General features: G+C 40.2%; 1 protein-coding gene across 3 annotated transcripts; it reads left to right on the forward strand.

Moving 5' to 3' along the window:
• On the forward strand, positions 1-17184 carry fdxr (ferredoxin reductase). 3 transcript variants are annotated; one of them, XM_078279091.1, is made up of 12 exons: positions 1-1263; positions 2055-2158; positions 4503-4598; positions 7821-7943; positions 9191-9304; positions 9450-9551; positions 9969-10076; positions 12505-12589; positions 14567-14760; positions 14857-15028; positions 15118-15291; positions 16682-17184. In XM_078279091.1, exons 1-12 carry the CDS (start codon positions 1176-1178, stop codon positions 16810-16812), a joined length of 1491 nt encoding a protein of 496 aa, XP_078135217.1. In that variant the 5' UTR covers positions 1-1175; the 3' UTR covers positions 16813-17184. The 3 variants fall into 3 exon arrangements, with proteins under 3 accessions (XP_078135217.1, XP_078135218.1, XP_078135219.1); XM_078279093.1 differs by lacking the exon at positions 1-1263 and adding an exon at positions 1298-1958 and having other exon boundaries at positions 2082-2158; XM_078279092.1 differs by lacking the exon at positions 4503-4598.
• The last annotated feature ends 6856 nt before the right edge of the window (positions 17185-24040 follow it).

Consider the following 24040-nt stretch of genomic DNA (forward strand, 5'->3'; position numbering starts at 1 on the left):
ATGAAGCATAAACATGTTAAATAAAACAACACAAAGTATGCTTTTTTAGAATTTAGTTTATTTTCATTTTGGTTCATGTTGTTTTCTACTGTAATAATATTTCCACTCAAGTTTCAGCTTTTAATTCTGAACATTAACGCGTAGGATGTCGCGCGCATAGGTATCTAGGGCAGCCCAAGCAGTGGTGGGAGAAGTAGGCTATTCAGATAATTTACTTAAGTAAAAGTACTAATACCACACTGTAAAAATACTCTGTTACAAGTCTTGCATTGAAACTGTTACTTAAGTAAAAGTATGTAAGTATCATCAGGAAAATGTACTTAAAGTATTCAAAGTAAAAGTACTCGTACGGAATCATCCTCACATTTTCGAAACTGGAAACGATCCAAACAGTTCTGTGTTTACCATTTCAGCTGTACTTGACGGCCTATATATTGTTGGGTGGTTTAATTCATAATAAAACATCGTATTTTATAAGCTGCATGTCTTTTGTGTGCAAATCTTAATTTGTAAAGTAACTAGTAACTAAAGCTGTCAGATGAACTGTAGAGTAAAAAGTACAATATTTCTCTCTGAAATGTAGTGGAGTAGAAGTAGAAAGTGGCATGAAAGGAAAAGACTCAAGTATAGCACAAGTACCTCAAATTTGTACTAAAGTACAGTACTTGTGTAAATGTACTTACATTCCACCAGTGAGCCCAAGTTATCAGTTATAAATTAGCTAGTTATCCTTTGCGTGTGAAAAGTGTGACGGTCAATGCGAGTTGGCCAAGCAGCCCCGTTTACAGTATGTGGAACCTTCGTACTGAATTGTCGGTGTTCCACGGACTGTCTCGGGTGTAACACATGGTGCAGCCTTGAAAACAGTCTGTTGATGATACCACTGTAACTATGATACAGTTAATATTGGTACAAATAAAGAAACGCGGTTCGAAACGCGTACATGTAATTAACTGATAGCATCATTAACGTTAAGCTATTTCTTTGCGAACACGTAGCCCAGGAAAGATGGACGTTTTTCACCTTGGCCTTTGCTCTCAGTTCTGCTGACTGTCCAAAGCTCAAAGCAGAGGCAGCAATGTGGAGCTTGTTACTAAATACCAGGAAAACAACAGAGTGGGTTTAACTATTTATTTGTTTCAAGCCAGAAAGTTTGTTTGTAGCCAGGGAAGAAGATGAGCGGCCATAAAATGATGTTTTCCGGGTTGAAGTTGTGGACTAAAGGAAGAAGTAGGCATGCATGGATAAGCCGATTTCATGATGGTGAGGCACTTTGAAACCATAACGTTAAGTTGTGTGTTAACGCCGCGGTATTTAACGCTGATTATATCTAGTACATTCAGTACAACACGTGCCAAACCCAGTACAAAAGTTAGTCATTTATAAATGTGTTTAAGTTGCCTTCCGAGAAAGCTGCATACTTGCTTGAAACTACGAGACACCACTTGACTTGACTTCGCTTGGCAGTTCGGCATATACGCAGAGTACCTAGCAGCACTTTTATCAGTAAAATGTAATATTGCACAACTGTATGCCTTAAAGTTACTCAGTTTTTCAATGAACCAGTACCGTAACTTAGTTAACAGTAGCTGCGAACTGCTGGGGGAATGTTGCAAAGTAGGACATGTTACAACAAGTCTTTCCTGTTTGCTGCTGTGTTTTTTTTTTTTTTTTTTTTGAAAATATGTTTATTGCAGATCATCATTGGGTACAGACTGCACAGTTGTTCATACAAGCATCATTGTTTTTCTATTTTCTTATTCATACAATAACATCAATAAAGCAGCAACCAAGAACATACAAGTGTAATTATTTGGCAGATTCTGAATACATTATGGTGAGGCACAGTAGCAAATATGAAGACTTGTTAGGAGACCAAAGAGCAAACCAGGAGTCTAAAGAGAGAAGAAGAATTCCCTTAAAACTACCGCTATTACAGTATCAGTATATATGTGACCCCTCATCCTACAGCTTCTTCCCACAGCCCCCTTAAATGTTTTGTTTGTTTGCTGCAATTGCAATGATCTCTCATTCACCCTCTGCTTATTCCGCAGGTACGAATGGCAGTGGAAATGCTTCTTTTTCCACTTGCAGCCCAAAGGTGTGTATTGTTGGAAGCGGTCCAGCAGCATTCTACACGGCACAGAGTTTGATCAAGGTATTTACCGGTTTTGGTTATGTTGGAAAATATCTATAGGCATTAGGATTGGGCGGTATGGATAACACCGTCTATCAAAGTATAATTTTATATTGTGATATAGTTAAATATCTGGAAAATTAGATACTGACACCTGACAACTAATGTACTTTAATATTTTATTGTGAATATTTTATGAACATACAATATTGCCATAAAGCAGTCCTGCTCACTGATTTGAAACATTGCCTACAATGACCTAATACACCCAATAGTAGCTACCAATGTATCAGTCAGCCTATGTGATCCTAGCCTAAGTTAACGTAACCACATCCGCTTCACAATTATCAACATTTCTTTTGAACAAATAACCAGGTCAAAATGAAACGGAGAATTAGGTTTGCACTTCCTTAGAAAACCCAGCCTGACTGATTGACTCTTGTTTGCTTAAGTTTTCAATATATGCCTTTAAAAAAATGCTCATACTTACATGAGCATTACGTAACCGTGCAGGCCTCGTATTAGTAGGACAGGAAATAAGTTGCAGACTGCTTTGTGTAGACCAAGCTGGTATTTTTTGAGTCATCAGGCTAGTACACAGTACACATTGATCTCTGTGTGACAAGTTGTCCTAAATATTGCCTAGGTTGTGTACAGATATTTTATTGGAAAGAAAGAAAGAGCTTTATTTCTCAACACATTTTATTGTAAAGCATTAGCTGGTGTTATTTAAATGGAGCTGTGTGGCTCTTTGATGTCTTTTTTGTCATCAGTAATTCAAGTTTTTTTTTTAAAGTTTTCCAATGCATAAAGAACATAATATACAACAAGGCACCTTTTTAAATCCGTAAAGAACAGGAAACAGAAGACATCTGTGGACATGAAATGGCTAAGTCAAATAAAAATAACAAAATTGAAGGAATACTTCCAATAATAATTATCATTCACAGGTCCCATTTTTCAACTTCAACTGGTGTATAACAATAGGCTACCTGTGTATAGATTCAGTAGTTTGTAATTGTGCCTGCTGCATCTTAAACTGAGCACCTGAAATGTACTTCCATGGTTTTATTCTCCCAAACTTGAATTACAATCCCTTTCCCAGATCTTTCTTAAGCCCTCTTCAGACTTGACATTAACATAATGTACGACAGTCAGAGTCTGGCCCAGGATTGCCTGCACATGGCTCTCACCTCTGACATCACAAGCTAACATGGAGGTGTCTGGGCCTAATTTGTCTTTAATCATTTTCTCTCTTTTTAATCGTGTTTTGTCTCTTCAAAGGGGTTTATTCGATAACAAGATCAACAGGCTGTACTTAAACATTATGTTGTTTTGAGATAAACGTTAAGATGTTTCAGTCTGAACCAAAGTGGACATTGCCATCCATAGAGCCACACTTCTAGCATGGCTAAAAATAAAAAGTTAAGGTATAATATGTTACTTTGTACACTAGGGCTGGGTATTGGCAAGAATCTGGCGATACGATACGTATCACGATACATGGGTCACGATTCAATATATTGCAATATATTTTGATACTGTGCGTTAGGCGATATATTGGGATTTTTTCAAAGTATAATTTTAGAAAAACTAATATATATATATAAAAAAGACAATGATGTGCATAAAAGTCAAAGAAGTTTACTTTAGGTAAACAATTCAATATACAGAAAATGAAACTGCCAGTTTGGGATTGTGGTTCACAGGTTCTTAGTGAGCTAATTTTTATATGCTAAAGTAGGCCAAAGTTCAGCCATAGCTACATTGTTAAATCCACCATGTTCATTGCCATTCACTGTCTACTGTAGGAAAAATAGCCAGCTAATATTCACGCCGGTATGTTGACGGAAGTTGGGGGGTTTTCAGGTGCTGCATGATATCTCTGCGCCTAAGTAGCAGTGCTTCGGCTGTGCTTCCACCCAATATAGTCCCAAATCAATATCTGCCTAGGAAATCGTCTAGTCTTAATCTGCATTGCTATTTGTACTCGTTGAATACGCAGGCCACAAGAAGTAATTAGGTTGTTTGTTTTTTGTTGTTGGCTCACTTTTACTCACGGCTTGCTAACCGGCAACAAAGGATTCCATTCACTACGCTAAGCTAAGCTAGCAGGGGCGCTGCCGGACTAAGACAATGCATGCACTGAGACAAAAATGCGTTTGCTCACCTATATAAATATAGAGGAGACGGTGAATAACCCTGTTTCAACAAACGGTGGCGTATTCCTTCAAGTCCTGTAACTCAGCCTAAAGGGTCATGTTCTTAAAAAGGAGACTTCTTTCCAATCACTGCAAATATCCAACAACTGTAATCAAAAAGATTCTGTTGTACATGTTGTGCCTCTCTCCTTTTGTCCTCCCAGGCCCGTCAAGATGTTGAGGTGGACCTTTATGAGCGGCTGCCGGTCCCCTTCGGTCTGGTCAGGTTTGGGGTGGCCCCTGATCATCCTGAAGTCAAGGTCCTTGATCCTAAATAGATGTGTTTAGAGAACAGACACTATTTGGTTATTTACAGTACGGACAGGGGTGTCAGCATTTTGAAGTAGTCCACTGTGGTGCAGGCTGACCTTAATAGAAAGTGAGAGTGCTTTCATAATGCTGACATGATCAGTTTGTCCTCTTTGATCTGTGCTGTGATGATTTCTCCTCTCAGTTCTTGGTGTGTCTATTACTATAGTTGGCTTATTATTATATATTAAATAAAAAGAAACTCAAGTCAAATGACTTCAGTCCTTGTAGTAGTATGTGATGAAAGATAAGTCTCACCGTTTGAAGGCAGTTTAATTGACAACCGTAAGCCTGCCAGAAAAAGTCCCTGGCACGTATTAATGGACAATACCCAACAGATCATGTATGCCAGTTAAAACGTGACAATAAGTTGAGCTGAGTTAGTTGAGCCCAGAAACTGTCTGCCATAACAGTATCTTGCAGGCATTAAAGTGAAAATGAAAAACAAAACAACTTTGGTGGGGACTGATGGTTCACATGCAGGGAGAAATGATTTTCCTCCCTTTTAATTGCCATATTTAAAAACAGTGTGTGGGAGGTTTTCTTTAAAGAGGTTTTCTTTAAGACAGTGTGTGAGAGGTTTTCTTTAAGACAGTGTGTGAGAGTTTTTCTTTAAGACAGTGTGTGGGAGGTTTTCTTTGCAACTCTTAAAAACTTAATATATTTTGCAATTAAGACAGTGTATAGGAGTTTTTTTTTGCAAAAGCAATAGTTCAACATTTTGCTTTCTAACACACACACACACACACACACACACACACACACACACACACACACACACACAAATCATTATTCCTACAGAACTTGCCTAATAATTTTTAATAATTTCCTGCCTTAGAATGGGTCTTTGGGGGGGGCGACGGCACGTCAGTAAGCATCGGTTTGCATACAGTGAAGACAATGAGTCTGCGTTACCTTATTTGACAGAAATCTATATGCATTTGCCTGTTATTTCTGACACTTAAAGAGGTGCTCCACCAGTTACATTAGTTCATTAGTCATTCCACATAATAGTAGTTTATAACTGTGTGATGTGGCATTCCTAAAAGTCACTGATACGAGAAACTTGGTTTACGTAATCGGGGCAGTGGATTAAAGAAACCAGATTCTCCAGATTTTCCTGGGAAAGCTGTGTGTACGTTTTACTGCAAAGTATCACTATGACAGGAGAGCGGTGAGATGACAGCAACGATCATTACACTTACATCCTTGTTTAATTATATAATTTAATTCAAAGTCAGACAAAAACGCAAACTGATATTTAAGCCACTATATGTCTAAATCAGTTGGTTACAACAGCTGAACCTTTATTTTATGTTATAATTATTACTTTTATGTTATTTTATATTTTTTGCAAAAATAAGAAGGAAAACCTGTGCTTTCAATATAGAGTCTCACTGCGCCATCAGTCCAAATGCTTTGACTCAAACACACACACACACACACACACACACACACACACACACACAAATCATTATGCTTACAGAACTTGCCTAATAATCACGATTTTACATTTTCTTTAGTTGTCTGTACCATGTATTTTTAAAAGCTCCCAATTAGTGCATTTATATTGATTTTTGTCCCGGGCGGGGCCACCAATGTCTCTGTCTCAGACATCCTGTGTGTGTAACCTGTGTAAGGTTTACATGTAAACTAAAAATATATTAACAATGTTTATACAGTTAACTATTTACATATTTGTGTTCACACAGTCAGTAGTTTCATTTACAGTACATCAGGGTTTCTACTAACTACTCTCCCCCAAACCTGTTTTCCTCATTTGCATTTGCACTTGCCAAGTGGCCATACGAACTGGTAGGAGGGGTAAGGGAGTTCAGACAAAATTGTCTGAATGCCAGTGTAGACCTTTTGTGATGATAACACAAACATGTTCAAACAATGTCAACAGGTGTGATTAGATGGCTGTGTGAACACAAAAGACCTTTTGTTATTATAACACAGCCATCTAACCACCACAATATTTTATTGTGATACCACAGCCATTTAACCTGCTGCTGCTTTTTTTTGTCAAACAGGTAGGCCTACCTTCATGTGTGCATGTACAAATAACTGTAGTAACCCACTTTTCTATTAAATATTTGATTTATATCAAAGTAAAACACAACACAGCAAACTTTAGAGTGCAAAGATAAACTTAGGACCTGTTTACAAGAGTAGAAGGCATGCTAAACAGTGAAGTTAATACAATATTAAAAAGATGCGGAAAAGGGAAAGACCCTGCCCTGAAGTAGGAGCTGAAAGAGTTACAGGAACTGCGGTCAAAGGAACTTAATAATCCCCAAATTGGTCCAGTTGGAACACATTCGTTCTAGGAACTTTATGTTCTAGGAACTGCAAAAATCCCACCGGTCGGAAAGGGACTAATGAGTCTGTGTGACCTTATTTGACAGAAATCTATGCATTTGCCTGTTATTTCTGACAATTTGATGAACAAAAAATTTCGATAATGCTTGAGTAAGTGAAACCCCAATCAACAAACTGCTTAAAAAAAATAATATTAACATTTAAATAACACCGTTTAAATCACCGGGAGTGTCCGACACAGCCAGACTCTGGACGGTGAAACTGAGATTAGCGCTCCTATTTAACTTTATGCTCTGCTTTTTAACTGTTGTTTGGTAAATTGGAATTAAACACAGTCAAAGAGGATTTGAATCGCTATTTTTCCTCTTAGTTCTTATCATGTTGGCACTGATTTTCCTTTGGTGCCGGCTAAAACGTCTTTGGAGGGCGGCAAAAATTCCTCTATGCAGGAAAAACCCTGTTACATGTTTAATTATTTACATCAGCAGTTATGAATCTACCTCTGTGGTTTTCCTCACATTTACCTCAGTCTAAGTTCTGCTAGCGTCTGATTGGTTAGTTCAGCTACACGTGCGTGAGAAACAAGGAAGTGTTGTTGTGGAGGTCAAAGAAGTGTGGAGAACAGCAAAGTGCCGCCAAAGAAAGTTATCTGTCCCTATTCAGCTGTCGGAGTGCTCCAACCACCACATAATGAACCCTCACGTTACACATGTGTCTTAATCAAAGTCCTTTGTGTTATAATAAGATACACAAACTTGTATTCTTCATTAAACTGACTTAACTGTACAAATCCAAATCCTGTTATCTTACCTTTTTGACTAAAAATAATTCTGAACCTTCCTTCACAGAACGTCATCAACACATTCACACAGACGGCCAAACATTCGCGCTGTAGCTTCTACGGTAATGTGAATGTGGGGAAGGATGTGAGCATCAAAGAGCTGCAGCAAGCCTACCATGCAGTCGTACTGGTAAGAACATTAAAACACAGGGCTTAAAGTTACTATATGTAACTTTTTAATGTTTCTGAAACTGTGTAATTGTGTATATAATGATCATAAAAAACTAACAGTGATAAAACCCTATATTTATATAGTTTTTATTAATGCCTCTGCCCGGGTCAGATTTTTCCTGCAAAGTCACAGAATGATTTGCGGCAGGTACACGGCGCTACAGTAACACATTTTGAAGGGTCACAGATTTCTTTGTAACACCAGAAAAGCCTGTGTTAGCGTATCCAGCCAGGTAAAAGGTAGCAGGAGATTTCTTTATAGGCCTGATTGTATTTTAAATGTATTTGATAAGATATCAGTTATAGTTATGGCTGATACTGGGGCAGGGCCATCACAGGGAAATTAAACGAAGAACAACTAAAAACTAAAAGGAAAAGTGACAGACGACGGGATTGTAAATGATTCAAAACCGACCCCGAATTGGCCATCCGGTATTTAATATGTCCATTTCATTCATAAAATAACTTTACAATGCGCGGTGTGGTTTTACGTCAGTAGCCTACATGAAATTACGTCCGACAGTGATATCCGGTTTAGCTCAGGTGACATCCAAAGTAGGCTAAGTTACCGTATGCAACACTTGAAATGCAACGAATATGTTACATCTGTAACATATTCTTTTATTGTACATGAATGATTTTCTGTTTGAGCCAAATATTGATCGCGACTATATGACCTCCCGGTAACGCTAACTCAGTAATCCACAGTGGGCAATACAGCATAGTAAAGAGACAGACTGATCTCAGTAAGTGGCGTATGTATGTATGACACGCCAATTCGTATGCCATTTTGGTGTGTTATCAAGACGCGTAATTGTTTTTTTAGCGTGTTTATCAACACCTCCATTACCTTGCGATTGCGTATCAATTTACGCCGTAGCGAGTTGTATGATAGCCTGAAAATCCGCATAGAGATGGTTGGTTGGGGTGGAGGATGGGTAAAACACAGGACTGTCACCCAGGAGACCGGGGATCGTGTCCTGCGTGTTACGTTTCCACTTGGCTTTAGAAGGTGGCGTGTATGTTTACACAAAGTCATGATGTCACGTTGAAAGAGAAGACCTTTACAACAACAGGTGTGGTAAAAACACTACTGCGATTGTCCAAAGCGGCCGCTAGAATCAACACAAACTGAAAGTTACATATAGCCACTTTAAATAAGCCTTAGCATCCTTATGCATTGCTTTTTGTATGTTTTTATGGTAGAGTTACGGGGCAGAGGGAAACAGGAGTATGGGAGTGCCAGGAGAAGACCTGGCCGGTGTGTACTCTGCCAAAGACTTTGTGGGCTGGTACAACGGGCTGCCCAGCTGTCGAGAGGTATGCCTTTAGACGGTGTAAGTCAAGTGAATATTTCTCAAGTGGATAATGCCAGGTGTTATGATTATCAAATCAGTCATATTTTTCTTGGTTCTACTCCTTTATCAGCAAATCTCTATCTCGCTCTGTTATCTTTTCCATTCAGCTGAGTCCAGACCTGAGTTGTGAAACAGCCGTCATTCTCGGACAAGGTAACGTGGCTTTGGATGTCGCAAGAGTCCTGTTGTCTCCCATTGACATTTTAAAGGTGAGATACACACAGCCTTGAGCCTCGTGAGATACACTGAGGGGAATGTGCATGTTCACAAAGATAAAGATGAGAACAAATATAAAACAAAGATGCGTATCAGCAAAAGGAGCAAACGTGAAATCTTTTATATGAAGAAGTAAAAAATGTGTCACACGGCTCCATGCTTTACAGACAAGGAATAAGGTGCCATTTGCAGAACCTTTACTTCCTCAACAGTAAATTTAAGGAAAATTACTAACGACAAATACCAAAACTTACATACTACATAATTGTGGACATACAGCATCAGAAATAACACCAAATTTGAAGCAAAATAAACATAAACTTTACAACCCCACAGAAATCCAGTTTTCAGGAGGAAAATGTTGTTGATGAAGAGACAGAATTGCAAAATATCACCTTTCCCCCCCGCAGAAGACTGACATCACCCAGCCAGCCCTGGAAGCTCTGGCAGAGAGCCAGGTCCGTAGGGTGCTGGTTGTTGGCAGGAGAGGACCCATACAGGTTGCTTGCACAATCAAGGTTTGTGTCGGCAACAATCTTGTATTAAGTACTTGGAAGTTTCTGTTTTCCTGATTGTGTATTTAAAGTCATGCTGGAGACATTACCTTAGCTGAACCTTGAACAAAAATATTGCAGGTGCCGTTAACACAGATACTAAATCGTGTGGCTGGCCCACCGACCTCCAAATGAGACAGCCCTGACACAAAACATTCCCTTATCATGTAGCTGCCTACGTAAACTCTCTGAATCTGTAGATTGACAAACAGCTATACATGAAGAGGTTTGGTTGTTAGAGACTGGCCGAATATTCTTGTCCCCTGACCTGTGACCTATGAATGATCTGATGTTGTCATGTAAGATTTCCCTTACACTGGGAACACACCAGAGATGCGGACTCGAGTCGCACTTAAGTTGCACAAACAGCTGACTTCAGACTTGACTTGCGACTCGACCCAAAAGACTTCAGACTTGACTCGGATTCGAGCTTGACTCGGACTCGTCAACAACCTGTTTCCATGCAATTATTGCTTTTTCAATCAAAATTCATTCATGTATTTCTATTTTCTTTTATTGCCGCATATACGTTGGGAAAACGCGTGACAAGCTGCATGTCCCCTGCCCTTTGCCATAATGTGCAACGTAACGCATGCGCTATGCCTATGTGCGTGCACTCACATATCAAAAAATGCATTGACGATGGCGACACCAAGTCCTCCGGGAGTTGTGCCTTTTTGTCATTAGTTTTGCTTTCAATAACTTTGTGAACAGTGGCTGTAAGCCACAACAACAGCTACATGCAAGGTGTGTGGCACCAAAATAAATGATGGATTTGGACGGATCACAACATCGATCTTCATCAGGCATCTCAAAACTCACCCAGATAGGTCAGTCACTTGCTAATGTGAAAGAGACGTTACATTTAGCATACTGTATATCGTCACAGGTAATAAGCTAACCATCGCAAAGTGTTGTGCTAATGCTGGGAACAGGCACATTGTATCCAGCCAGATGTCAGCACCATGTTGAACAGTTTAACAATTGCAATTTGTAACTCGGGGGTACTGTTTTTCAGCATTTAATTTTTTACACAATCTGTGCCACAAGCTTTTCTTGATTTAAGAGATTTCAGTTTGTCTGTCAACTCTTTTTGTGTAACTGAGTTCAAAGTGTGTATACATTGTTCATCATTGTTTGGAGCCCATTTGTATGCCTGATTTAGATTGTACAGTTTACTGGGCTGTTTCTTAGTAGTATCTCTACTGTTTTTGAGGAGCACAGAGTTTGCCTGGAGTTCACTCAGAGGCTTCTCAGGTGCTGCGAGCAAATCACTCCGCCCAAGTAGCAGAAGTAGCAGTGCTTTGCCTTCTGAGAATAGTTCCCAGTATGTATACAGTTAGACGATGTCTGTGTCTCATGTGACCTTGTTATTTGTACACGCTGTGACTATACAAATCACAACATGTAAACGGGAACGTGTTATTTTGCGTTATTTTGTCACTTATTGGGAGCAGTAGGCTAGATGGAGTCGGTTACCTCCAGGATCTGTGCTAAGCTAGGCTAACGGTGGGTGCGTCAGACAGAGGAGATGATAAGGGTATGTATGGACTTATCTAAAAATTTGATGTTGGAAAAAAGGTAATAAATTGCAATATATCGTAGAATATTGCAATATTTTTAAAATCGCAGTAATATCGTATCGTGACATATCGTATCGTGACATATCGTATCGTGAGGCCTCTGGTGATTCCCACCCCTAGTACTTGCTGTAGCTGTTCACAGTTTCCAGAGGAATTCTTACCAATATTTTAATGCAACTAACCTATTATTTTATTATTTCAGCTTTTTTCATTACTTTTCATCTAAATATTAAAACTATTCATCCATTACTTTCAGCTAATTATTTTGATGTGTAGTCCTCTAGTTTTCATAGACGCTCATTGGCAAGGTGTTACAATGGCAGGTTGGTGGGAGGTGTGTACTGTGCAGTTGGCCTATTGTATCTGGTAGTTTGTTGTTTATGGTATAGACTTACCTGATGGTTAATTAGAGATATACTTTTTTGTTCGTTCGATTGTTTTTTCAAATGAGTTGAGCTACTCCACTCTCTCTCTCTCCCCTGTAACTGCCAAAGTACCCCATGGAGTACCATTACCCGTGGTAGGTAAGCAATAGTTTAGAGAACAGGATGACTGCTTGTGCCTCTTAGACGTATTTGTAGATCTGTACCAAAATGATCCCATATCGCAGCAATTACTGTGGTGAGTACAATGTTACCATAAGCAATATAAATGATGGCCAACACTATAAAAATAAGATCAAGTTGTGGTAAACCAGAATTACCCTTTAAACTCCCCAAACATGTTTACTAAGAGAGACATGTTCTTCCAGCTTTAAACGGTTTTCTAGTCCAGCCCAACCATCCCTGCTATGTTCTCCTTGTCTACAGGAGCTTAGAGAAATGGTGAACCTGCCCAACACCAGACCTGACATGGTGGCGGCTGATTTTGAGGGTGTCACAGAAGCTCTTAAAGGTAAGAAATGAAATATTATCTTAAAGGTCCAGTGTGTAACGTGTTTAGTTGTTCATTATCAAAATCTGTGTTGCCTGTTCACAAACTTGTCCTTTTTCATGAATATTTACCACCACCATCAATTCCAAGTATTCCTATTGGCTTGAAAGTTTACATTTGCGTTTGCATGAACTGCGGTAGATGCTCCATATTCATGCGCCATCTTGAAATACGTTAGCCGGTAAGGGACATACAGGACATACTGCTCCGCCTTTCGCGTTTTCGCTGTCACATGATAAACTCACAGGTGCTGCTAATGCTGCTAACGGGTATCGTAGCTTCCCGGCCCCGACAACTTTGAAGACGGAAACATGGAGGACCCACACGTATTCAAAATCCAAATTTCAGGAACAGGAGTCTTCTTCTTCGCCCAGAAAAAAGAAAAAGAATATTGAAAAGAGCAAGAGACCGGCTTTTTGAAGCGTGAAGGCTACCGTAGCTGTAATACGTACTTTGAACTGCGTGGTGCGAGAGAGTTGATTGCGATATATGATCTCAACGCTAGATAGGAGACATTCCTACACATTGGACCTTTAATACTTTTCCTCTTTTTGAAGGATGGCATGTTCTTTTTTTACTGTCTCATCAGTCTGCTCTATTCTTGAACTAGTGTGGAGACTTGCACTGGATTTGTTATCTTTCAGTTGACACCAGGGCCCAAGAATGACAATATTTCACATTTTAAGGCAACACAATAGGCTACATACAGTAACGTGTTTATTATATGCAATACAACAGAAAAGAGTAAAACTAGCAGTACAGTAAGTACTTAAGTAAATACTTAGTAAATACTTTGTGTTGAAAGTATGAGTTTAAAAGAAATATGACTTTGATTAATGCAGAGACAGCTGTAAATGTCACTAGGAAGGAAGAAATGTACGCTCTGGTTAAAAGCCGCAACATTGAGACCTATAGTCCATATATGGTGAGGCAAATGGAAACTGTGAACAGATGTTTTCTAGTTCCTAAAGTTTTCTGCTTGTGTAAGAAACTGCAGAATTATGCAACACCATACAGCGTCTTGGTCCTTGCTAGAGAAATGACATTGGGCTGATTGATGCTGCAATCGTCAGAGTGCACAGTCTCCTTGCCTCTGTTCATGGCTAATTATAACAACCTTGATCTTCTCTCTGTTAAACACGATAAGCAGTAACTGACGGGTGCTAAACGAAACTGGTGGTTTGTGTCTGTCTTGTTTTCAGTGCTGCTAAACCTACAAGTAATAATATTAGCAGCGCTGCAGTGGTTACTGGTGCGTGGTTAAAGCAGCACATCAAAAAGCATGCACTTACAGGTATCAATGAAGACCAGTGGATTTAAACATACTTACAAAATAATTAAACATTGTGCATTTCTTTAGTGTGGAGGTGTAGGTTCTGTGTTTTCTATGACAAACATTTTCTCAGACACACCTACACGTTTTTTTCCATGTTTATGTACAACAAGGCAGAGGCCACGTGATCGCACACACACACACACAGAGTTCAGAGTTAATTTTTCCAATGACTTCAGATTTAGTCTTAGTCCTGAAATGAGAAGTCAACTTAATTCAGATTTTTATCAACAAAAACTCAACACAAAACATTTGAGTCTTGCTTAAAAAGAGCACAACAGAACTACATTCTGGTCTGTGGTCTATTTATTTTAGTCGATAATAAATGAGTCTTAGTCAAGAAGACTTGACTTTTTAGTCTAATACAAGCAAAAACAGTTGACCTAAAATGTTCTTTGTTTTATTTGAAGTTTGCCTTTAAACAATACTTACATACCTGTATGTATATTTCTACTTCGTTATTGGTCGCTGTGATTGTTCCTCCTGTCCATTCTGGCCATGAAGAGATCAGACACAAATACACAGTAATTCTGAATGTAACTACTTTAAATGTAAGAAAAACCAAAGCTGACAGATGTTCATTTTAAGTGTCTGTGCTGTGTCAGATTTGCCGAGGCCCAGAAAGCGTCTGACAGAGCTAATGTTAAAGACAGCCCTGGAGATCCCAGGAGAGAAGGAGAAGCGAAACAAGGCCTCCCGCTTCTGGGGCCTTCGATTCTTCCGGAGCCCCATTGAAATCCTGGCCGACCCTGACCACAACAGGACAGCTGGCATCCGACTTGGGGTCAACAGGCTGGAGGTAACAGGATTTTTGTTTTAGCAATTAAGAAGTCCCTCATGGTCAAGCTGCTTAGTTCACTGGCCTGGTTAAAGTCGGTTCCCTGTGTATGACCAGGGCTCAGGCGAGGGAGCCCGGGCAGTGCTCACTGGAGAAGTGGAGGACGTGACCTGTGGCCTGGTGATTAGCAGTATTGGCTACAAGAGCATCCCCATCGATCCATCAGTGCCGTTTGACTCCCGCAAAGCCATCGTTCCAAACAACATGGGCCGTATTGAACAAGCTGCAGGTACTCAGTAAATACCATAAAGAACAAGAGCACTTAGCAAGCTAAATCCTTGCTAAGAAAAAACTGAATGAATTCATCTTTCTTTCTAGGTCTATATTGTAGTGGCTGGCTAAAAACAGGCCCCACTGGGGTGATAGCCACCACTATGAATAATAGTTTTGACACTGCACGATCCATGGTGGAGGACATGGACTCTGGAACATTGGACGTATCTGCTGCCAAGACCGGTTCACAAAGCATCTGTGCTCTGCTGGAAAAGAGAGGTACTCTACTGTCTCTTTGGTTGTTTCACTGCTTTCTGTTGAGGCCTATTTTCTGACCTGGAAGTTTATATAATCACAGTCTGTTTAGATTTCCATAACATTATTTAAGTGACACTTTACATCTATCTAAAATAAAAGGAGTTTCTGTTTGTATGTATTATTGTCCTTCGATTTTCTCAACAACTGCTCATCCGATCGACTTCACACTTGGCAGGTGTATTGCTGAGTATGCATGGAAGTGCAGTGTCGTGTGCGAGCTCTTGAGCTCTATAGGACATATTTAGTAATGAACACTGTGTGGTGTATTGTGAGAGGGGACCACTATGAACTGTTAAACCGTGGAATGGCATGCTGGGAAAGCTTACTCTCCGTTGCTCGCTACAGTTCTTTCAAGAACAGATGAAGAAAGAGAGACCGGAGATTTTTACATTGTAGCAAACATGCAAGCGTCAGCAATGTAACTTTCAGAATGAACGCTTTTGCGTCCTAAAATCTTTGGGTCCCAAATAGCTCGCTGTTAGCAAACGACATGTATACTCTAGCATTGATATTGAACACAACTATGTCATGGCAGGTTTATAGCTCAGAACCAAAAGAAAGTGCAGTGTCATGTGTGGAGTTGTTTGGATGAGCGGTTCTCGCAGCAATACCAGAGGCCAAGCAATCAGTCTTTTGCGAACAGGCATGTTTTCAATGTGTACTGCACGTATATTATGTGTACTAGTGCAGTGCACGTTGAAAACATGCCTCCTTCCTAGTGATGGAGAAGCCTAACTGGTTCGACATGATCAAAAGTTCACACAACTATGGTCCTATCTACTATACCAGTCCAAGTAGGTCACGTTTATAAAAAAATAACTTTTAGTCATATTTGCTGAAACTGTCACTATATCCTTACAGTAGCACATGATAATCTGTGAAAAAAAAATCATGTTCCTCTGCCTCCCCCTGGTGCTCCCCCTAGTCAATGACTGCGGTCAAACTGTAAACTACTAGGCTGCGCTGATCACATATAAATCAAGATTCTGTTACTGAATTTCCTTTTTCTCGCCTAAAAATCATCAGAAACATTGTTTAGTGTGCTGTTAAGCTGTGAAATACAAAAGTTTGTGACTCGGCTGCTTCGTAAAAACATTCAAGCCAAAACCAAGCACCGCCTACTGACCGGCTGGAGCAAACCTTCTCATGTTACAGCTAAACAATACACTAAAATATGTTTCTGAAAACATGCAAGGTAATAATTAGGCAATGCAGTAACATCTTGATTCATATTTGATCAGCCCTGCCTAGTTTTTTTTCACAGATTTTTTTTAAATTAAAAACTATCTTTAAATGCAAATCTGTTGTTAAAAAAATGCCATTAGCTAAATGTGATTTGTATTGCCTGTAGGAGTGAAACCAGTGACTTTCTCCGACTGGGAGAAGATTGACATTGTGGAGATGAGAAGGGGTGAAGCCACTGGGAAACCCAGAGAAAAACTCCTGACTGTAGAGGAAATGCTGCAGGTGGCTCAAAAATAACTGAAGACAAGAATCTGTTCACAGGTGAACTCTGCACATTGACTAACTGTTGCAGTATAAAATAACAGCAGCTGTTACTATACTGATGGTATCAATGAGAAAAGAAATGGCATTATGAAGCACTCAACATGGACCTAATTCATATTATGGACTCGGTACACATTAAAAGCTAGTAGGTACCATTGTTTACCCCTAAAGTGTTTGTCCAGTTTGAACCTGTTCGACAGTATCAATCTAAAGCACTGAAAGACTGAGCTGTGGTTTTCTGTTGCACTAACCTCAAAAACCAGGACTCCCTAATGGATGCTATTAATGCTGAACTTAAGTACTGGAATATACTATGTATGTTAAAGAGTAAAAAATGAAAAACAATGTGCTGGCTGAATGTCTTTACACTTAATATGAATATCTTTCATACAAAATGTGACCTGTATCCTTTTATTCCTGTCTTGGAGTAGCATTTCCTACTGCTGTATTCTAAATATGTACTACTATGTCAGCTTAGATGTTAGACATGGTGGGTTTTAAGAAATTCTGGACACCTTTACACCTTCTGTGAAAGGGATATTTATACAGATCACTTGTATACATTTCAAATCGGTTTTAAGATGACATGGTTGGTAATTCAAAGATTTTTGCTTTGAGCCTGTACCACAAAGTGAGAATCAGGGGTTAACTTGTATCTTTAAACTCACGTTTTCAACAATTTTCTTAGATCAAGGAATTACAGTTCACCTTCATAACCTGTTTTTATGGATTCAGTAGGAACACATGGGTTTGGGGCTGAGTGCCATAGACAGGGAAGACAAAGTATAGAGTGTTGGACCAACAATTAGTTTCGTCTTAGTCATGGAATTTGACTATTTTGACTTATCGACACTGATTATCGTGAAGGTATCTTCAAGGAATTTAGCAGTTTTCCACAAAACTGGCTACTCTCAACATACACTATGTGCAGTCCTAGCAGTGTTACTTACAGTATAAACAAGTTTCAAACTGAAACTAATCTGACTAATCTTAACAGCAGCAACAATAGTGTTGATCCGAGAGTGATCCTTTACCTGGAATTTCTTAATTTGTAGGCCTGCATAAAGGAATGCAAAGGGAAACAGTGTGCTTTCTGGCAGATCATTTTTTATAGTTTGTAATTTATCAGAAACAACGTTAAATATAATCAGTTGAGTTTTACATAAAGCAGCGAGATGAGTAGGTACATGCAGAAACAGATGTCAAACGGACGTCAGGTTGGCTGGCTGATCGCCCGACGTCAGGTTGAGCAAGGGAACGGACGTCAGGTTGGCTGGCTGATCGCCCGACGTCAGGTTGAGCAAGGGAACGGACGTCAGGTTGGCTGGCTAATCGCCCGACGTCAGGTTGAGCAAGGGAACGGACGTCAGGTTGGCTGGCTAATCGCCCGACGTCAGGTTGAGCAAGGGAACGGACGTCAGGTTGAGGAAGGGAACGGACGTCAGGTTGAGGAAGGGAACGGATGTCAGGTTGAGGAAGGGAACGGACGTCAGGTTGGCTGGCTGATCGCCAGACGTCAGGTTGAGGAAGGGAACGGACGTCAGGTTGGCTGGCTGATCGCCCGACGTCAGATTGAGCAAGGGACCTGACGTCAGGTTGGCTGGCTGATCGCCCGACGTCAGGTTGAGCAAGGGAACTGACGTCAGGTTGAGCAAGGGAACGGACGTCAGGTTGGCTGGCTGATCGCCCGACGTCAGGTTGAGCAAGGGAACGGACGTCAGGTTGAGCAAGGGAACGGACGTCAGGTTGGCTGGCTGATCGCCCGACGTCAGGTTGAGCAAGGGAACGGATGTCAGGTTGGCTGGCTGATCGCCGGACGTCAGGTTGAGCAAGGGAACGGACGTCAGGTTGGCTGGCTGATCGCCCGACGTCAGGTTGAGCAAGGGAACGGATGTCAGGTTGGCTGGCTGATCGCCCGACGTCAGGTTGAGCAAGGGAACCTGACGCTGGCTGGCTGATCGCCCGACGTCAGGTTGAGCAAGGGAACGGACGTCAGGTTGGCTGGCTGATCGCCGGACGTCAGGTTGAGCAAGGGAACGGACGTCAGGTTGGCTGGCTGATCGCCCGACGTCAGGTTGACAAGGGAACGGACGTCAGGTTAGCTGGCTGATCGCCCGACGTCAGGTTAAGCAAGGGAACGGACGTCAGGTTGGCTGGCTGATCGCCCGACGTCAGGTTGAGCAAGGGAACGGACGTCAGGTTGGCTGGCTGATCGCCCGACGTCAGGTTGAGCAAGGGAACGGACGTCAGGTTGAGCAAGGGAACGGACGTCAGGTTGGCTGGCTGATCGCCGGACGTCAGGTAGGTTTTGAGCTCTTTGGGGCCGTTCAGGGGCCATTTTACACGTTCCAGTTGGCCAACAGATGCCTCAGCGTCTACTTCATTGGTTTCCAGTTGGGCTGAAAGAAAATATTTAGCAATTGTCAAGTCCAACTACCCTAGACTTTAACACTGCAAAGACAATTTACCGCTAAGGCTTTATTTTATTTTTTAATAAAGCAAGTATTAAGTATTGCTTTCAAGACTTAGATAGCCCCAAAAGACTTCATTGGACATCATTCCAGTGGAGTTTGTTTAGAACATGACAGAATCTGTTACAATATGGAGTTAGAACAGCAGTTGTGTTTTTATGTGCTATATTTATTCAGTTTAGGATATCCGGCAATCTCTACAAAGCTAACGTAGCTTAAGTTGGTTGGCTGGGCAGGGACTAGAAATCCTGTTGCTTTTGAGAGCAAATTGCCCCACAATATAAACCGTTTAATTTACTTATTTCTCTGGTAACTGTTGTATAATTGCAATATTGCATAAGAGGGTGTCATGTAAAGTAATTACTGGCACGACAGTGATGCGGCTATAGGCAGAGGTCCGTAAGCATCAATTGTTGTATTGTTTAAATATAAATATATAAATTTCTGAATAATTTGAGCAGACAGCAGCTGTACATTGTATGGTCAATGTAGCTTTAATTAAACACATGTTGGAATCCCCATCACAAAAGCCAGATAACTTAAACTTCATTAACTACATTGTGCCACAAAGAACCTCAGCTCTACACACACTTGCAGCATTTTTCCAATAGGGTTTCAGAGAACCTGCCCACCTTCTTTAGCATCTTGCATCAACATGGACTCCATTGACTGGAGAAGTTTAAAGGCCTTCTTCATGGAGATATCATTGGGAGACATATCTGTAGTACAAAATAAAATAACTTGGTGTCCATAAGTAGCTCTGTAAAGATTCTGTCACGAATGTTCTTACCTCTAATCATTCTCTTCTGCAGCCCATTATCACGTCTTTCATTTGTGGCACCAACTGGCAAACTCGAGCCTAAGGGCAATGCAGTTGCGGTAAATCAAATGTTTCTGCGGTTTGATGGCACATATCACAAACTCTTTGCAGCTAAATTTCATTTCAGGAATTGAGTAATTAACCTTACTCTTAAAATTTGCTATACTCCACTACCAATTTGAATACAAGCTTCAAACCGAAGAAATATAACAACCTTTGGTAATCCAAACAGTCAGCACACAAATAACAAAGGCCCAAACAGCTCCCATCACTTCAGTCACCAAGAGAAAATGTTTTCTGCGCCACATGCCAGGTTAAAAAACCATCATGCAGGTAGCACAGCTGTTAATGCTAATTGGCTCCCTCTTCAGACAGTCAGTGCTAGTTGAGATTCAGCCCTTGAAAAAGAGAATTTGGAAACAAGGGAGGATTATAGACTATATTGTAAAGAAAGTCCAGGAAGTTGTTTTTTACAAGAAAGAAAGTCAATGAAGATATTTGTCTGAAGTTGTATAATCAAAGATTACAAGGGGAGGAAACTTTTACATTTTGGGGATCGTGGTTTGATAAAATGACCAGAGGTATAATTCATATCAATAAGGTTGAAAATGAAAGTACTGAATACCATGAGATGTCTAAACGACACTGTTTGGGGAGCTGATCGAGTTGCTATAAAGAATGTTGCTTTAATTAGATGAGTACTAGATTATGGATGTAACTGTTTTATATCTCAGATATAGCAAAGGAATTAGGTTTCAATGATTTGGTTACAAGTCCAACTGTTTTAATGCCAGCTGTTTAACCACAGCCTATAGTTGATTTTTCTATATTAAAACAAGTACATTCAAGCAAGAATGTATTTAATTTGCAAGCTTACGTAAACATTGTGCTGCATGATAGAGTTAACGTGTACACAACCATGCTGATGGTTTTAAGAATTCAGAGAATAGGAAAAGCTGTGCTTTTTTTATTCCAGAATTGAAAGTTAAGTTGTCTAAAAGATTAACTGACCATTTATCTGCGTATGCAGCTGAAATGATGGTAATTTAATTGGCTCTACAGTGGATAGAGGAAGTCAAACCTATGAGAATGCTAAGATGTTAAGATTCAACCCCTGGCTAGTCATCAAAATTCCAGTACATTCTTTATGAAAGTCTACTATCTTTATATAGAGTCATTAGACCGGGAATTGATGTTTAATTTTCATGGGTACCAGCTCATATAGTGTACTGGGGAAGAACAGGAGAGAACAGTGTCTGTTTAGCAGAATATGACTGGGACACACAAAGTTAAATGCATCTCTACACCTTTTTGTAAAACATCCCACTGGGACATGTGGTGCCTGCAATCAAATGGAGACTGTGGATCATGTTTTTCTTTTATGCCCTGAATATTCAAATGAAAGACTGTTGTTGGGGAATGGACTGGAACGTGAAGGAATTAAACACATGAACATTAAACAAATGCTGAAGAGGTCTCCACTAAATTATATTATGGTCAAATGTCTAAAATGCCACCTTTGGATTTTGGGACCCAAAGAGTACCATACCTTGGGGTTCAAATCCAATTTCTTACTTTTAAATACTTTCCTATTTCCTAGTTCCCTCAACCGCAGGCAAGTCCACAATTAAAAGGGAGATGTAAATTCAGGAATAGAAATAGAATGTATTGAGAAATCAGCAAAAAATATATACAAAACATTTAACCAAGATTAAAAGAAATTGTTGTAAACCACTAATGCCTGGAATTTAAAATGACCCCTCTTATTTCTGCCAAGGGATCATTGAGGAGCTATAGGCGAGGTGTGACGCTTCAGAGGAAAGGACGTCTAATCCCTCTACAACAGGGGTCTTCAACGTTTTTTAAGCCAATGACCCCTTTACTGAGAGTGAGATGGAGCAGGGACCCCTACTATGTATATTGTATACATTAAAGTTGCATATTAAACTGGGCATACAATAACGTGTGGACTGTCTATAGCCTTTATACATACCTTTTAGTGCATAGAATACTATTAAAATAATTGTTGGTATGATTTTATAAATCAAGTTTTAAAGTTAAACATACATGTGGCACATTGAATCCTTAGGATTTACTGTATCTGTGGATGGCTACCTTAGTGACAACCTTACCTATAGGCCAGTAAGCCTATCATAATTTTTCACAAATAGATTTCTTTTTGCTAATTTGTTGGATTCATCTTAAGACATTTAACATTTTTGAAAAAACTTTCAAAAGTTGCAAAGATCTTCCTTCATTCATTTAGCCAGATAATGGTCTAGTACTGAAATATTTCCTACTATTACATTTTCTTTTTTACAAGTCAGACAGTCTTATCCCCCTCCGACGCACCTGTCTCACGTTATAGAGTATGCACAGTATTCTTCTGAAATGAAAAACTTTCAAAAAATTAACAATAATTTGGTGGCCTCCCTGCAGTTACTCTGTCCCAGACCCCCTGTTGAAGATCTCTGCTCTACAACACATTTGCTCATTGCCTCTCTCCTCCCATGATTTTCTCGCATCTCTCCCCTGCCTCCTCGGTGGGAGGGACTAAGACGCAAGGAAGGGAGGCAAGTGGAGGGCTCGAGGAGTCAATTTAAAGTGCCCATATTATGCTCATTTTCAGGTTCATAGTTGTATTTTAAGGTTGTACCAGAATAGGTTTACATGGTTTAATTTTCAAAAAACACCATATTTTGTTGTACTGCACAGCTCTCTCTCACTGCTGCAGATCCTCTTTTCAGCTGGTCTCTGTTTTAGCTACAGAGTGAGACCTCTTTTCTTCTTCTTCTGTACTATCTTTGATTGCACATGTGCAGTAGCTCAGATGTAGATCATGTCAGCTAGCTAGCTCCATAGACAGTAAAAGAAAGGCTGTTTCTCCAACTTCGGTCAGTTACAAGGCAGGATTAGCTGGGAGACTTCTAAATGAGGGTGCACATGTAAGTAGTTCTTTTGTAGATTATGGTGAACTTGTGTGTTGTAGCAGTGCTTTGCTATTGAGAATGAGGTAGCATGTTAACGCTAACGCTAATGCTACGAGCTAACGGTTGCGGTTAGCCAGCTCGTTTCGGCTTGTGACGTCACAACGATTTTGCCGATTTTGAACAGCTCACCCGGAGACTGTCGAAGCACCAGAGACACAAAAGAACACCCCAAATCCCAGAAAAAGTGTTTTTTTCATAATATGGGCACTTTAAGGGCTATGAGATGCAGCTCATGTTTACCACCATTTTTATTTCCGGGGCACTGATCTGGGAACTCACTGCACTGGTCTATTGTGTGGGTGTGACAAAGGCCGACTTAACCTTACAAGTACTTCAAATATTGTAACTTCCTCTATACATTTTTTATTTGCTATAGTTATTTTATTTTAAATAAAACAATAATGTCTACAGTCATTTGTAAACGTAAGAGGGTCACTTAAGTTATTAGTATTTATCATCTGTGGATCTTCGATATGTGTAGCAAATTTCATTGCAGTTCAATTCAATTTTATTTACAGTATCAAATCATAACAAGAGTTCTCTCAAGACACTTTACAGATAGAGTAAGTCTAGACCACACTCTATAACATACAAGGACCCAACAATTCCCCCAAGAGCAAGCATTTAGTGTGACAGTGGCGAGGAAAACTCCTTTTTAGGAAGAAACCTCGGACAGACCCAGGCTCTTGGTAGGTGTCTGAAGGTGCCGGTTGGGGGTGTGATGAATAGTGGCAATAATATTCACAATAAAGATGATGGAACTATGACTAGAAATAGTAGCTGTAGTAGTTCATGGCATAGCAAGGCACTGCAGGGCGTTACAGAACGTAGCAGGGCACAGCAGAGCATAGCAGGACGTAGCAGGGCGTAGCAGGACGTAGCCGGACATAGCAGGACGTAGCAGGGCGTAGCAGGACGTA

This window comes from Sander vitreus, chromosome 21, assembly GCF_031162955.1.
Source record: "Sander vitreus isolate 19-12246 chromosome 21, sanVit1, whole genome shotgun sequence".
In the NCBI taxonomy this organism is placed as follows: Eukaryota; Metazoa; Chordata; class Actinopteri; order Perciformes; family Percidae; genus Sander; species Sander vitreus.

What these genes read in the sequence shown, in the direction of transcription:
- fdxr (XM_078279093.1), top strand. Translation starts at nt 1,625, where the DNA reads ATGTTACAACAAGTCTTTCCTGTTTGCTGCTGTGTTTTTTTTTTTTTT. An exon ending in CGGCACAGAGTTTGATCAAG is followed by an intron (nt 2,159 to 4,502) that starts GTATTTACCGGT and finishes TTGTCCTCCCAG; the next exon opens with GCCCGTCAAGATGTTGAGGT. An exon ending in TTGGGGTCAACAGGCTGGAG is followed by an intron (nt 14,761 to 14,856) that starts GTAACAGGATTT and finishes GTGTATGACCAG; the next exon opens with GGCTCAGGCGAGGGAGCCCG.